The 17103-nt window shown below is 44.9% G+C and overlaps 1 protein-coding gene across 1 annotated transcript in view; it reads left to right on the top strand.

The window, feature by feature from the left end:
• The window catches only part of EXOC2 (exocyst complex component 2), a 200645-nt gene that overhangs the window by 44521 nt on the left and 139021 nt on the right, over nucleotides 1-17103 (top strand). The window contains exon 5 of the mRNA XM_040431963.1: nucleotides 3446-3570. Coding sequence (XP_040287897.1) covers nucleotides 3446-3570 — 125 coding nt within the window. The remainder of the gene's footprint in view (nucleotides 1-3445; nucleotides 3571-17103) is intronic.

Consider the following 17103-nt stretch of genomic DNA (forward strand, 5'->3'; position numbering starts at 1 on the left):
GAGAGGAAATGAAAACGGGTCATAAAGACCCCAGAGATCAATCCTTCCAACTCTGGTTTACCTATTAAAGCAGGGATTGACAAATTTCCTTGGAATCTAGGAGCCAGCTAAAAAAGTTAGGAGCCAGGCGGAGCCGCGTCATAAAGCCCCCATAGTGCTTCCCCCCCACTTCTCCATAGAGCCCCCCCAATAATGCTGTATACCATGTTACATATACCGCCGCTCCGTCCCCGGACCCTATTGACTATAATGGGGACGGGGGTGGAGCTCCGGCGCAGCATGGCAGTTCGCGGTGAGAGGCCGCCGGACTAAAAAGTTGGACATGCAGTACTTTTACCATGCACTGCCGTGCTGTGCCAGAGCTCTGCCCCCATTATAGTCAATGGGGACAGAGCTGCGGTCCGGCGAAACAGCGGAAGGACGGATCTGACAGGGTGAACCGCCTGCCAGATCCATCCTGCCGCAAGTGTGAAAGTAGCCTTAGTTCTATAGCTACTGAATGAGACAGAAGAAGGGATGCCTTTAACATATAGATCTCCTTGAGAAGCCAATTTGATCCTAAAGGGTTAATTCACACTGTAATCTAAACTGTGTCCTGTCACTTCTCTTATCACTGCTGCAAAAGCATCAGCACAGCCTCAGTGTAACCTGTTCTTTTAACTCAAAGAATCGAATGAGTCTCTAACTAAGTCGGATCTTTAGATTCTTTTAACCTGAGACTCATTCAATTCTTTCTAGACTCCCTCCTGTACTTGTGTCAGTGACTCAGAGCTGCTGGTGCTTGCCTTGCCTCAGCTCTGATTGGTTGGTGGAAGGGGTGGGGCTGGCAGCAGCTTCCACTCTAGGATCAGATTACACTCCTCCCGAGCCCCTCCCCTCCCTGCTGCCAGCGTCTCTGCTATTGTGTGCTGTGACGGAGCTGTTTCAAACGCTGCTGCCTCCGGACAGAACGGCAGCTCCGCACCCATCGCCCGGGCACCTTTGAAAACGGGCTGACAAATACCCAAGCGCCAGGACTAAATTCCTGGTCGCCATGGCGACCTGGCGCCTGGGATTTGTCGAGCCCTGTATTAAAGTCAATGTACCTGTTGCGGAATACGTCTGTATACCATTTTGGGGTATTCAGATGTACAGGTGAAACTCCAAAAATTAGAATATCGTGCAAAGTTCATTTATTAATAAGTAATGCAACTTAAAAGGTGAAACTAACATATGAGATAGACTCATTACATGCAAAGCAAGATATTTCAAGCCTTTTGTTATAATTTGGATGATTTTGGCTTACAGCTTATGAAACCCCAAAGTCACAATCTCAGGTACCCTTTTCTCGGGGGGTATGGATTATTTAGCTGACTAGAGTGTGACTCTTTGAGCCTAGAATATTGAACCTTTTCACAATATTCTAATTTTAAGTTGCATTACTGAAATAAATGAACTTTTGCACAATATTCAAATTTTTCGAGTTTCACCTGTATATTCTTGAAAAGGGCTAAAGAGCTATGTGAATGCAGCCTAATCCTAATAAAAAGGTCGCCTTTCAAAACACGGTAACACAATACAATTACATGACAAAAACAGTAAAGAAAAAAATATGAATTGCTAAAAAAGGACACATTGTAAAAAGTATAAATAGAATATAGTCTATATATTCAAACAGTAGTTGTTTTACTCTTAACATCTGTTTTATGCCGCCTCTTCACTCTCCTGGCCTCTATTTAACCTATGAAAAAGTGATGTTGAAGGTATTCTGGGCCCTTCTGTTTTGCTTTGCTTGCCTATGTTTTTTCCTTTAAGGAAATGTCTTCCTTCAGACCTGAAAGGCTATTTTCCTGGATTAGCAGACGCTGTAGACTCTGGAAACAACTGTTTCACTCCTCTAAGTCCTTAAGTCTTGGCATTGTCTTTAGTGTCTGTATTTGTGTTACTATTTGTCCTGCTTGTGGGGTATTTGTGCTTGCTTTTAACAAGACCTTCCATCTAGTCCTTGGTGCAGCAAACTGCGTAGTTTGATTATATCAACCCATCCACTATTTATAATAAAGTACATTGGTTTCATTGGCATCCATGTAACACTGCGGTCGCTTCTCCAAACCAAATATATTATTTTTCAAAATGTCTACTTTAAGAGGTATTCCAGCTATAAATTGAATCTCAGGACGCATTTTCAGCATTAGCCAAACGCACATAGTAAGGTCATTAAACATGCCATGGCCATTCATTTTTTTTACTCTGGTCCCTCAAAAGCAATTTTCCAAGGTTCTCCATTCATTCATCCTTTAAAAGGGTTGTGCCATGAAGCATATTTAAAATTTTTCAAATATTTTTGTAATTGCATGTAATGAAAAATTTTGGGTAGCCACTGGCATATTCAATAAAATGTATCTGTATAGTGCCACCGGCTGTTTCTTCTTTTCCACCTCCCAGAGATGGTCGCACGTGCTCAGTTTAAATCTTCAACTGTCACCAGCCCTCTCTTCTGTTAGAAGCTCTCCCAGTTACAGGGAAAGAGCCACAGCAGAAAGGACATACTCCTGAGAAAGGACACTTCCCCTCTCCTGCCAGCCTGAAATAAATATAGCAGAACAGTTGGTGCAATGAATGGGGAGATCTCTGGATCCATGTGAGGAACAGGGCTGGTTCTAGCTTTGGTAGAGATTATCATGTACTATGATGTCTGATTTTAATTTTTTACATCAATCAAGGCATAACCCCTTTAACACCACAAACAATGCAGCTACTGCTGCATGCGATTGGTTAGTACAGGAGAAGTTGTCAACGCCCCCTCACTGACATCATTCTGTGTGCTTTGCGGCTATTGGCTGAAATTGCATCACATGGTCTTCCTGCTTTGCCGGCCCCCTTTGTGGACTCTGCACATAATACTGAAGCTCACAGTTCCCATAAGGCCACCTTCCTTGCTTTCTGATCCAAACACAGTAGTAAGCAAGAATGGAGAGCGCTCTCTGTATTACCAGGTTCTACCCAATTCACAGGAACACACATGACGTATTCCAAGAACGTATATGCACGTTAACTAACATCTTTTCAGTGACCGTTGCTGTGATCCCCAGCCTCCGGTACGTCCATAGTAGCACTCAGACTCTATATCCGAAAAGGGAGCCTTGGAGACAGCTCTGTAGGCAGTGATAGTCATGTATGTGCCATCTAACAATCTGCCCACTACAAGCAAAGGGAAGGAATGTAAAGGTACCACCAGGAATCCGCTAAACAGTCATTGGAAACTGAGATGAGTGCTGTGATCATTGCAGAGATCTGGAAGTATTTTTACAAGTCTGAAAAGGAATTTAATTGTTGGTCTTCTATAATTATAATAACTAAATAATTATAATAACTGTGTAGTTGCACAGCATGGGATCAATATATAATATCCAATCCTAATCTAAAAATGTTTTATTTTCTTCTTTTTTTTTTTTTGTAAATTCAGTTTCGAACATCTTAAATTAGCAGCCAACAACTTGAAAAAACAAGCAAGCAAGAAAAACGAGGGTAACGTTGCTTACGTGAAAGGAGGACTAAGCACATTTTTTGAGGCTCAGGATGCATTAGCAGGTAAAGATGAAATACTGTGTTTCATGAAAAGAATATTATATTGTATTAGGCCTGCACGATATATCGCCAAAGCAATCGTATCACGATAATCGACTATTGCGATTTGGCCGACCCAAAAATGCTGCGATTACCTACAATGATACACGGCTGCCGCAATGCCGCACAGCGTGGTCGGCGGGTGTATCAACAGAGGGAGGAGGGGCTGGGCATCTGGATTGGGAATGACCAGTGCAGTCCCTGTATTCTATTCACCGGCCCCGCTCACTGTTGTATAATCTTATCTAACCTGTAGGCATTGTTAAGATATAATAATCATGTGTAATCCAGCTGTAAACCTTACAACTAAGTTCATTAGCAGGGAGGAGGCAGGCCGGGAGGGCGTCACTCACTACGTCATGCACCTGCGCCGCCCACTTTATGAATGAAGCAGGCGGCGCGGTCGCGTGACGTAGTGAGTGAGGTGTCGCCCACCCGTCCTCCTGACCTGCCTCCTCTCTGCTACGGAATTTAGTTGTAAGTAATACAGCTGGATTACACACGATTTTTATATCTTAACAATGCAGGTTAGATAAGATTATACAACAGTGAGCGGGGACGGTGCATTAGGATACAGGGACTGCACCGATCCCCGCTGTCCTTCCTAATCGAGATGCTTGCCCCCAGCCCCTGTATTAGGGGTCATTCACACTGCAGGGACACTGTTATGGGTGGATCTGTGGATGTCACATAGCATAAGATGCTATATATGTGTCATCCACAGATTCCCCCTCCCCATCATAGCAGTGCCATCCACAGATTCCCCCCCCCCCCCATAGCAGTGCCATCCACAGATTCCCCCCCCCCCATAGCAGTGCCATCCACAGATCCCCCCCCCCCCATAACAGTGCCATCCACAGATCCCCCCCCCCATAACAGTGTCATCCACAGATCCCCCCCCCCCATAACAGTGTGTCATCCACAGACCCCCCATAATAGTGTCATCCACAGACCACCATTACTTCAAAACCCACCAAAAGCACACCTTTTTGGTTCAAAATCTTTTTTTTTCTTCTTATTTTCCTCCTCAAAAGCCTAGGTGCCTCTTATGGGTAGGTGCGTCTTATGGGCAGGTGCATCTTATAGGGCGAAAAATACGGTATATTACCTTATATTGCTGCTGCTGACTATGGTGTTCTTTAAAAAGTTCCTGTTTGTTCAGTGTTCGGAAAATCTTATTTTAATGAACACATGTTCTTAAATCTATTCTATTTTATTTATCTGTTCTGTGCAGTGCTATTAAGAAAATGGCAAGTTTTGTATTTTGTACTTTTGCAGTAATGCAAATGTTATTTACTTTAGTAAAAGATGTTTTATTTTGAAAAACACTGTGCATTTCAGTTCTTGAGTTGAGCATAACTACATTTCAGCATTATCAGCAATTTCTGTGTGCTTTTGCCTTGAAAATCCAAGCAAATAGACCTCTAGTACAATTCCCTTAAAATATTGCATCGCATATCGTTATCGCAATTTTTAGGGCCCTAATCGCAATCGCACAAAATTCCCATATCGTGCAGCCCTATATTGTATTTATGATTATTGTATTATAATGATGTGTATTTTGGGTACATATTTTATTTCTTTCTTTTACGCACTTTTATATAGCGCTGACATATTCCTCAGCACATTACAGACATTATTATCACAATAGGGCTCACAATCTAAGGTCCCTATCAGTATGTCTTTGGGAGGAAACCAGAGTACCTGGGGGAAACCCACGCAAACACGGGGAGAACATACAACCTCCATGCAGATGTCCGATTCGAAGAGGAGTAATTACATGATTTTCCTAGTTTATGACGTAAAGTCATGATTTTATGAACGACACTGAGGCTCCTATTGCATTCTCAATCTTTACTGTAACCATAGCAGCAAAGAGAAAAAACACACAGAAACCATCCCACAAGGGTAACCCCTCCCATAGTCCAGTCCATAAATAGAACCTCCCACAGGAACTCTTCCTCTTTCTTTGTAGCGAAGAATCTCTAAACTGTATCACCGGACCGGAAAAAACTCGCATCAACTCGTTCCAACAGGAAAAACTCAACCAATCAGGGTAGAAACGAAACAGGATCCGTCTGGAATGTCATCAGAAACGAACACCACTGGAGGGCATAGACCAGACCAGCCACCAGAAGGCCACATGGAGAAAAACGGCCGGGTAAGGCATCAACCTACAGGAAGAAACATAAAGGCACATGGTAATCTGCTAGAATTTCAATTCTTTTCAACGGCACAATAGACCGACTGATGATAATGAGTAAATAAATAAATAATGAATACTGAGAGAAAAACATAAGTTAGTTCAATCTAAACATATATATACATTGGAAAGACAATAAATATAATAATAAATATAATAATGATAGAACCATAAATGGAAGAACCACAGAAAACAAAAGGGAGGGAACATTAAAACTTTATTAACAAGTAGTAATAAACGGTAGCAAAGGGAGGGGCAATACTCGCCTCCATGTCGTTCATAAAATCATGACTTTACGTCATAAACTAGGAAAATCATGTAATTTTATATCACGACCGGAGGCTCCTATTGCAAGTTCAAAGTGTGGAAATAACAGACTCGAAAGCATGTGGAGCCGGCCTAAAATAAAACTCCCGGAAGGTAGAGGATCTAGACCAGTCCGCCAATCTCATGATGTCCTCCAAGCGAGCACCCGCTAACATCATAGAAGTAGCCGAGGCTCCTCTGACCGAATGGGCGGAGAAAACGGACGTGTCCACCCCGGACAAGGAAAGGATCCATTTCACCCAGCGGGAAAGGGTGACACTAGTAACCGGACGGAATGGTTTACGAAAAGAAATGAACAGGTTAGGAGAAGAACCCGAACGGAGGGAAGAAGTACGAGATAAGTATTCCCTAAGGCAACCTACCGGACACAGAGCCGGAGAATTAAGAAACTCCGGATAACAGACCGACTTGATGTTCGTTTTTGTACGGCGGGAGATGTTGAAGGAAACGCCATCCGGGGAAAAGGAGAGAGCATTAAAGTCTAGAGCTCTAGCATCCGAAACTCTCTTGCAAGAAACAAGGCATAGCAAAGACACTAGTTTCGCCGAAAGCTGCCGTAGAGAGAGATCAGAATTGGAAGGCCACTGAGAAAAGAAATCTAGAACCAATCTGACGTCCCAAGAAGAAGAGAAACGAGGTTGTGGGGGACGAGAGAGACGAGAGCCCTTGAGGAGACGACAAATTAGAGGGTGCTGTCCAATTGGAACACCCGCAAACCCCTGGTGCCGTGAGGAGATCGCCGACCGGAAAACATTCATAGTCCTGTAAGCCTTACCTTCATCAAAGAGAGATGATAAAAACTGAAGAATCTCGGTCACAGGGGCCGAAACGGGATCCACACCCCGTCCAACGCACCAACGAGACCAGATGCCCCAAGCTGATCCATATGCCCGTCTAGTACCGGGAGCCCAAGCGTTGTCCAGGAGGAACCTAGCCGTTCCCGATATTCCAGCGATCTCGTACTGCATCCCGACACTCTGCAACCTAGGAGTCGGAGGGATCCGTCTAGCAGGAGAGGATGTTGTTGGCCTAGAGGGCCCAGGAGAAGAGTCCGGGAAAACGGGAGGAGATGAGGGTTCTCTATCAGGAGATCCAGGAGTTGAGGAAACCAGACCTGAGCCCGCCAAAATGGGACTATTAGGACCAATTCCGCTGACTGGCGGCGAATTTGAGATAGTACTCGAGGAATCAGCATTAAAGGAGGAAAGGCATATGAAAGATGTTCTGAAGGAGAGCGTCCACAGCCTCTGACAGAGGGTCCGGCCTCCAGCTGTAGAATCTGGGAAGGTGGGAATTCCAACGTGAAGCAAAGAGGTCCAGGGAAAAAGGACCCCAAAGAGAATCGATAGAGGCAAACACCGACGGATCCAATCTCCAATCGCTGAAGTCCGAGGTGTACCGAGAACTCCAATCCGCGAAGGTATTGTGAAGACCCGGGATATATTCTGCGATCACCTTGAATCCATTGTCCAGGCAGTAGGTCCAGAACTCCTTCGCTAAATGAGTCAACATAGCCGAGTGAGTCCCACCCATGGAGTTGACGTATCGGACCGCCGACACGTTGTCCATCCTGAGCTTGATGCATGCCGAAACCCTGCTGTTGGCGAAACTGCGGATGGCAAACGATCCCGCCAGGAGTTCCAGCGCATTTATGTGGAGATGGGATTCGACTGCTGACCACGGATCCCCAGTGGAGACTCCCTCGCAGTGGGCACCCCAGCCTAGAAGACTGGCATCCGCCTCTATGATGAGATCCGGTTGAGGACCTACAATGGCTCTGCCATTCCATGCATCGAGGTTGGAAATCCACCATGTCAGCTCGTCTCTCGTTTCCTGATCCAGGATCACCAAATCTGCGTACGCCGCTCCCGTTTGAAGGTGAGCGATCTTCAGCCGTTGAAGAGCCCGATAATGCAACGGGGCAGGAAATATTGCCTGGATGGAAGAGGATAAGAGGCCTATCACCCGAGCTAAATGACGTAAGGAAACTTGGCGGAGTTTCAGAGTATGGCGCAACTCTTTGCGGATGGATTTGACTTTGGCGCTCGGAAGACAAAGACTCTGAGTGGACGAGTCCACCACGAATCCCAAAAATTCTATGGACCTGGTGGGTTGAAGAGAGGACTTCTCCGAGTTGATAATAAACCCTAGATCCGTGAGAAGAGCAATTGACATCCGTAAGTGAGACAAGAGAATCTTGGGAGACTGTGCCAGGATCAGGATATCGTCCAAGTAAATTATTAAACGAATCCCCTGAAGACGGAGCCAAGCGACCACCGGTTTCATCAGCTTGGTGAAGCACCAAGGAGCTGACGAAAGGCCGAAGGGAAGGCAGGTGAACCGCCAGACCTGACCGTTCCACAGGAATTGAAGGCGATCCCTGGAAGGTGGAGCAATGGGAACCGTAAGGTACGCGTCCTTCAAATCCAACTTCACCATCCAGTCGTATGGAGTCATAAGGTCTCTGAGTAAGTGGATACCCTCCATCTTGAAATGGCGGTATCGTACAAAATGGTTGAGGCGTTTGAGGTTTATGACGGGTCGAAATTGACCCCCTTTTTTCTGTACTAAGAAAATGTCGCTGATTATTCCTCCTTCTGGAATCGGGGCGAGCTCTATGGCTCCTTTCGAATGGAGTGAATGAAGCTCCGTGTTCAAACAAAGGCGGGATTGCCTTGAAAGCACTCTCTGGTGCGGATAGGGGAGGAATAAAGGAGAAACCGTCAGTTCTATATGGAAACCTTGGACCGTGGCAAGGATCCAAGGGTCGGATGTGATGCGGGACCAAGCATCCAAAAAATGCAGGAGTCTGCCTCCTATGCAATGGTTTGAAGAAGACATTAGATTCTGGCAACTTACCAAAAGGGCGTCTGGAACCAGCGAATCCCCTGAAGGACCGGGATCTTCCGGATGAACCTCTGGATGGGAAGAAAGAGGATTGAGGCCTCTGGTCTTGGAAAACTTGTCGTTGACTGAAGGAGCCTCGACCGCTGCCGCGGGTCTGGAAATGGGCACGGCCGGACAGACGGCCCCTAGAACTGCCGGCCCTGGAAGAGACTCTCCCCTGAAAGACTTTACGCATGGAGCTTTGGGCCTTATCCAATGCTGTGAAAGCTCCTACAAATTTGCCCAGATCTTTAATAAAAGTATCTCCGAATAGGAGCCCCTGCGCCTCCTTGCCCGACTCAGTGAGAGCCATGTTGGACAATTTAGGTTCTATCTTAATGAGGATTGCTTTCCTCTGTTCCATGGAAAGTGATGCATTAACGTTTCCCACCATACAGATGGCGCGCTGAGCCCAGCCACGCAGTTCATCTGGGTCAATAGGAGTGCCCTCAGATTTGGCGGATTCTGCCAATTCAAAAATTCTGGTCAAAGGACCTAAGCTATCCAGCAATTTGTCTTGGCAGGCACGCAATGCCGAATCGAGACCTCTACGGGGATTAAATCCGGTCTTGGCCAAAAATTGGATCATTTTCGGATCTACATTGGGGGTATCACAGACTTTGTTTGGGACTAAGGGACGCGGACACTCAGCTTTCAGTTTGCTGCGCGTTTCCTTAGAAAGGGGTTTTCTAACCCTATCCTCTAAATATCGGGCCACATGTGGGGTGGGTAACCACTCAGCGGATCGTGGATGGTGTAAATTATCCGGGTCGAACAATGGTTCACCCACAGGGTCTAACAGGGTAGTAGATGATCCGAGGGTCTCAGGGGCCGTACTAGTTGACGGACGAGACCGAGGGATTTCAGGGATAAAATCCTGATCTTCCCCTAGGACCTCTTCTAGGTCTAGGTCAGAGGCACTATGGCCATCACTATAAGCCTCCTCCTCGGACTCCAAATCTGAGTCTGAACTAGGGACGGGCTGAGCCCGAGCCGACTTCCAGGGGCGCGCTTTTTCTGCCTGGCGCCTGCAGGCTCGTTTGCGTGAGCTAAGCACGCGGTCTTGCGATAGAACTTAGCTATCTGATTCATTAATTCTGGAGGCATTTGTAGGAGGAATAGGTGCAGGGTTCTGAACCTTCAGTGCTTGGGCAATGGACTGTGATATGACAGTGGACATGGATCCCATAGCACTGTTTATGGCCTCAGTGATTGATTGCTGTAAATTTGCCTGGGGCAGAGCAGATGAGGCTGGGATAGGCACTAGAGAGGGGGCAGATAAATCGGATTGTGCAGGAAGGGACATGGTAAGGAGTTAGTCACTCCTGTGAGAACTGCAAACCTGAAGGAATGAGAGACGCAGCGGTGCTGTAGCAGACAGGGAGCAGGAGAGCAAGCTGACTGAGGTAAGACTCCGCCCACCAGAAGCGCGGGACGGAGAGAACACGCCCCCGATCCGGCTCAAGAGAATCAGGCCGGAGGGAGACAGAGCGCAGAGAACTGTGAGGATGAAATCTCGTCTCGCGAGACCATGGAAGTAGCATGTACAGCCCGAAATGGAGCCGGAGCTGGTGGGAACTGAGGTAAAGGAGGGAGGGAAGCGACGCTGTAGTAACCCGCCCGAGGCGGGTAAGGGAAGGAGGGCAGTAGCGGTGGCTAAACCGGAGCCAGAGGGAAGAAAATTAAATCAAGAGGGGAAAAATATATATATACATATAGTCGCTCCCCAGATAAAACCGAGTACATGAAAAGCGATGATAACACATATATATAGCAATGACTAATACCACAAATATCAGTAATTATAAGAAAATATAGAGCAATTCAGCAAAATGAATATGTCAGTCATAAGGTACACTTATCTTGCCATGGAAAGCAGCAAAGAAAGAGGAAGAGTTCCTGTGGGAGGTTCTATTTATGGACTGGACTATGGGAGGGGTTACCCTTGTGGGATGGTTTCTGTGTGTTTTTTCTCTTTGCTGCTATGGTTACAGTAAAGATTGAGAATGCAATAGGAGCCTCCGGTTGTGATATAAAATTTGATTTCACGGAGCATGTGCCGTGGCCATGTACAAATCCTATAAACTGTAATATGTTTATATCATAAACTCAACACAAATCACAGTTCCTTAACCACTTCCCATGTATGCATTTTAGAGTGACCAGGCAAATTTGTAAACAATTTTTTGGTCGCCACTTTCCAAGAGCTATAACTTTTTTTTATTTTTCCATCGATGTAGCCTTATGAGGGTTTGTTTTTTGCCGAACAAGCAGTTTTTAACGGTTCCATTTTGAAGTACACATAGCTTACTGATGAACTTTTATTAACTCTTTATGGGGGGGATGATGTGAAAAAACAGGTCAGAATTGGTCAGATTGTCTGAAAATCTGCGGTTTCTGTACTAGTTCCTTGTTTCCGGTCACCCCTGGACCATACGTGTCTTGGTCTTGCTAGAACAGCACATCTCTCGTAGTAGACATTAATGTCCTCCTAGTAACAACACTGTTAGATTGACATGGCAGCTTGTAGGCCAAAAGACAAGGTAAATCTGATAAAGCCATGTTGTTTGGCAGGAAATTAAACCAGCCCTCTGAATCGCTGACCAACTTGACCTTTTGCTTTCTGTGTAAACATTTCTAAATTTCAGGACATACGTGACTTCTTCATTACAAGCCAAGAGTTGTTGCTCCAGTTGATTGCAACCAGGATAAGTCTAAGGTTTATTTTCAGTCCAAAAGTCACCGCTTATGACAGACAGCAAAAAAAAAATCTATGAATGGCGGAGGCCTTGATAAACACAGGAACTCCATTCTCAAGCTACAAATGTCTAGTGACTGATGGTTTGAAATAGTAGATTATGTGGCTGTGGGTCTTTTTTTGGGATGGCATAGTTGGGCTTTTTCATGATCAGATAATTGACCCATTTTTGATATCAGATATTTACCATATTTGTCTCTTTTTATGCTTTATATAAAATTGAAAGTTTCTTTTCCCGTGACTTCTGTAATAGTGTATATATGTTCATAAATCTAACCAAGATGTAACCTGATATTGAGCCTAGTAAGTGCAGTAGTTGAGGGTTTTTGTGAATAGATAGGAGTTTTCTGGGATTTTGATACTGATAACCAATCCTCAGGATAGGTCATCAGTATCTGATGGATGGGGGTCCGACACCCGGGACCCCTACTGATCAGCTGTTTGAGAAAACACAGGCACCTTCTCTTCTCCGTGCTCACCAAGCACGGCATCGTACATTGTATAGTGGCTGTGCTTGGTATCTTGCTCAGGCCTATTGAAGTGAAAGGAGTTGAGCGCGATACCAAGCACATGCACTATATAATGTATGGTGCTGTGAGAAGGCTACAGAGCGCCACTTCCTTTTTAAACAGCTGATCAGCGGGGGTCCCAGGTGTTGGACCCCCCACTGATAAGATATCAAAATCCCGGAAAAAACCCCTTTAAATGGAATCGGTCATCGGGAAAGTCACAGATAGACTAGGCACAGTGCCTTGTAGGACAAGCTCAGCAAAACGTAATGATATCTTTCACTTAGTGATCTGTTGCTTCATTCTGGAGTTATCCATATGCAAATGAGCAGCTAAGTGCACCGAGGTTTGACCCAAGCCACTCTGTGCACCCTTGCTCCTCCTGCTATACAATATCTGCCCCCTGTAATAAGGTACTACAGAGAAAACAATGATATGTATGTACTTAGGCACTATTTGGGTGTGCATTACTTTCACTGGCAGGACTGGCGTTGCATAGTCTGTTGAAACCCTGATGACCCCTTTAAAAATTGCTGGAGTCCTTTACTGTTTGGATCTGTCATATCATGGAAACCATGACTCCACTGTGCATATAGCCACAATTTGATTGTCCTAATTTTGTGGTCAAGTCCACATTTGCACCACCTACTACATCCTACCTAATAAAAGCCCTGTGTGCGTGCGCTGTGTCCGTGCGTGTGTGCCGATTTTTACATTGGGCATGCGCCGCGCACCGACCAATCAGGACATGGCGCTCCACGCACCGCCCACACCAGCACGCCGCCCAATCACCGTTGCTTATTTATGCCCTCATGCTGGGGGGGGTGCCAGCTCTCGGGGGTGCCAGAAGCACCAGGCAGCCTGGCCACTCCTGCCAAGTGCTAATTTGGGATGCCAGATGATACTGCTCGGTCAACGGGGGAGCGGGGCAGACTGGGTGTGAAGAATGGCACCTACAGGAGGACACTAATAAATGGACCCAACGTCACATGTACCACACCAAAAAGAACAGTACATACAAAAATAAAAAAATTAAATAAAATATCTATAATAATAAGAGTCCTGTGTGTGTGCTCAGGGCGGCGTATCCGTGCGTGTGTGCCGATAATTAAACTGCGCATGCACGGTGCACCGACCAATTGGCACACGGCGCTCCACACGCCGCCTACACCGCCCACACCAGCGTGCTGCCTAATCGCCACTCACAGGTTATGGTGTGCTCTCCACATCAAAGCGCCGCCATTACTGTCCGTGCATCACGGAGCCGCACAGTCCCAGCAGCCGCTGCCAGCAGTCTCGGCCACCAATCACTGCCAGCAGTCTCAGCCATCAGTCAATGCCACCAGTCACAGTGCCAGCAGTCTCTGCCACCAGTCAGTGCCAGCAGTTGCAGCACCACCAGTCGGTGCCAGCCGTCCCCTTGCCATTTATTATAGACTGTTCCTATTAATGTTTATGCACTACTGTTCTAGCGCCCGTTATTGTAACGGGCTTAATGTCTAGTATCAACATATTTTCCCTCTGTTTTATTTCTTCTGCGGATTAATCAGCAGAACATACAGATCCCATTAAAAGGCAGTGGAGTCCATCTGCACCCTTGGGGCCATAACACAGATGTGAACAGAGCCTTATTCAGTGATTTATTTTAGCATACATGTGACTAGGCAACCATGTAGTCCCAGTCCTGGGTCTGTTGTGTGTAAGGCTACTTTCATATCTGCGTTTTGAACTCCAGCAGACTGTTCCTAACTGTATCCAGCATGGCGTATAATGCTGTGAGCCGCAGGATCCCCATTGACTAGAACGGGATCTGACGAGGACCTGGCAGCTTTCTGGCTTTGGGCCGGGCAGCTACCTGCATTACTTTTTTTCTCCAGCTGAAAACTGGCATTTATGCCTGAAAGTGGCCAAATCCTGTTGTAGTGAATGGGGATCTGGCGGTTCACGCCATTATTCGGCTACGCAGCTTTCAAGATGCAGATGTGAAAGTAGCCTTAGACACCTACCGTACTAGCAATCCAACTCTTGACAAGCAGCACCATCCCATAAGAGAGAGCTTTCTTTTCTTCTTGCCGTTCCAGCCTCCGTTTGCTATAGGTCCAGGCTCCTCTTCTCTACAGATATCATTTGCGGAGAAAGCACTCTGAAAGGTCCACCAGACAAACACAAGGCATTCGAGAGCAGGATGCTATTAGACTGAAGTAATCAATAATCAATAATAATGAGTGGCTGATTATCAAATCTTCTGAAATACCAGAAAGTCATAGGAAAACTTTCTACATAAAAATGTTCTCCCTGCTTAGTCATCGGCTTCTAAATTTCTGAATATCTAACATAAGGCCCTGTACACGCTGCAGTGAATGTGGTCCATCCTGGACCTGCTCCCTAAGAAGAGCAAATCACAGCTGTCCTATATTTTGGCCCTCATTTTCGCATCCTAAGCCCCTTGTTGAGCGCAGCGGAAAAAGTGTCTACGGGATTTTCCGGAATTTTGATATCGATGGCAGATCCTCTGACAGTCCGCACCCCAGCCGATCAACTGTTTCAGAAGAGCTGAGGACCGGCCATCAATATTGAAGTCCTGGAAAACCTCTTTAATACATGTGGTATAAGGTATGTGCATCCGAATTCTGGCAGCAGCAACTGCAATAGTAAATCTGCCGCATTGTGCCCATTTCTGGTGCCCCAGTGTTATCTACAGATGTATCTTTGCCTTTACTGTGAGGGGTTTTCTCATAGACATTGGTGGCATATTTCGACAATATACCGCTGTTTGGTAGAGTGAAGTGCCATTGGCCTGTCGTGAAGGGTTGTCTGTGTGACCGCCTTGGAAAAGTCTGTGTGGAGTCAATCGGAGACAAAGTGGTGCAGTACTTTCTTTTTGCTTCCACTTTATTCTAGTGATCAGCGGGGGTGATAGTTATTAGACCCCTCCTTTTGGACATTAGTGACATGTCGCCAGTCTCTGTGATAATGCCTAGTTTCTGCTGGCATATTGGCGTACATACTGTACTTCCCAATGTTTTTTCGTTTTCAGTGTAATTTGGCAAAAATATAAGTGAATTTTTAATGGAGCTTGAAAATTATTCTTTGCGAGTCTCCACAATAGAAGTTAATTCTTCCGACTGTTTTTGTATTTCAATTTTCCTGTGTTTAACCCTTTCAGTACCGAGCCACTTTTCACCTTAAATCCCAGGCCGATTTTTGCAATTCTGACATGTCACTTTGGAACGCTTTTTTACTTATCCAAGCCATTGTGAGATTGGTTTCTTGTGACGCATTGTACTTCATGACGCTGGTACATTTGAGTCGATAAATTTCACCTTGATTTATAAATTAATCCAAAATTTACCAAAAATTTGGAAAAAAAAATCACAATTTTCTAAATTTGAATTTCTCTACTTTTATGACCGATAGTAATACCTCATAAAATGGTTATCAATCAACATTCCCCATTTGTCTGCTTTATGTTGGCATAATATTGTAAATGTCATTTTATTATTTTTAAACGTTAGAAGCTTTAAGACGTTAGAAGGCTTAGAATCAAAGTAACGTATATTGAGGTTTATTTATTTTATTGAGGTTTTATTTTCAATTTTTCAAATTTTCAACAAAATTTCCAAAACCATTTTTTAAGCACCAATTTAGTTATAAAGTGGTTTTGAGGGGGCTTATGTAATAGAAACCACCCATAAATGACCCCGTTTTAGAAACTACACCCCTCAAATTATTCAAAACTGATGTTACAAACTTTGTTAACCCTTGAGGCGTTCCACAAGAATTAAAGGAAAATGGAGGTGAAATTTCAAAATTTCACTTTTTTGGTAGATTTGTTATGTTAATCAATTTTTGCTCTTTCAACACTGCAAGGGTTACCGGCAAAATAAACCTCAATATACGTTACTTTGATTCTGCAGTTTACAGAAATACCCCCATATGTGGCGGTAAAGTGCTCTATGGGGACAAGGCAGGGGGCAGAGGGAAAGTGCTATATGGATTTTGGAGGCAGATTTTGCTAAAATGGTCTTTTGTGTTGCCATTTTCTAAGAGCCCTGTTTTTTTTTATTTTTGGGCGATTGTCTTAGGCCTATTGCACATGACCGTATGACTTTTTCAGTGTTTTGCGGTCCGTTTTTCATGGATCCGTTGTTCCGTTTTTTTGTTTCTGTTCCGTTTTTCCGTTCCGTTTTTCCGTATGGCATATACAGTATACAGTAATTACATAGAAAAAATTGGGCTGGGCCTAAAATTTTCAATAGATGGTTCCGCAAAAACGGAATGGATACGGAAGACATACGGATGCATTTCTGTATGTGTTCCGTTTTTTTTTGAGGACCCATTGACTTGAATGGAGCCACGGAACGTGATTTGCGGGCAATAATAGGACATGTTCTATCTTTCAACGGAACGGAAATACGGAAACGGAATGCCTACGGAGTACATTCCGTTTTTTTTGCAGACCCATTGAAATAATTGGTTCCGTATACGGAATGCAAAGAACGGCCCGTAAACGGAAAAAACAGTTGTGTGCATCAGGCCTTAGGTAGGGGCTAGTTTTTTGCGGGGTGAGATGACTGTTTGGTACCATTTTGGGCTAAATTTGCTTTTTTGATCGCTTGATATTACACTTTTTGTGAGGCCAAGGTGACCAGAATATGGCTTTTTTTTACATTGTATTTATTTATTTATTTTTACGGCGTTCACCTTACTGGGTGGATCATATGATATTTTTATACAGCCGGTCGATACGGACAAGGCGATAACTAATATGTCTACTTTTTCTTTTTTTCCCTATTTTTCTCCCAATTTTTTTT

This window comes from Bufo bufo, chromosome 5, assembly GCF_905171765.1.
Source record: "Bufo bufo chromosome 5, aBufBuf1.1, whole genome shotgun sequence".
NCBI classification, from domain to species: Eukaryota; Metazoa; Chordata; class Amphibia; order Anura; family Bufonidae; genus Bufo; species Bufo bufo.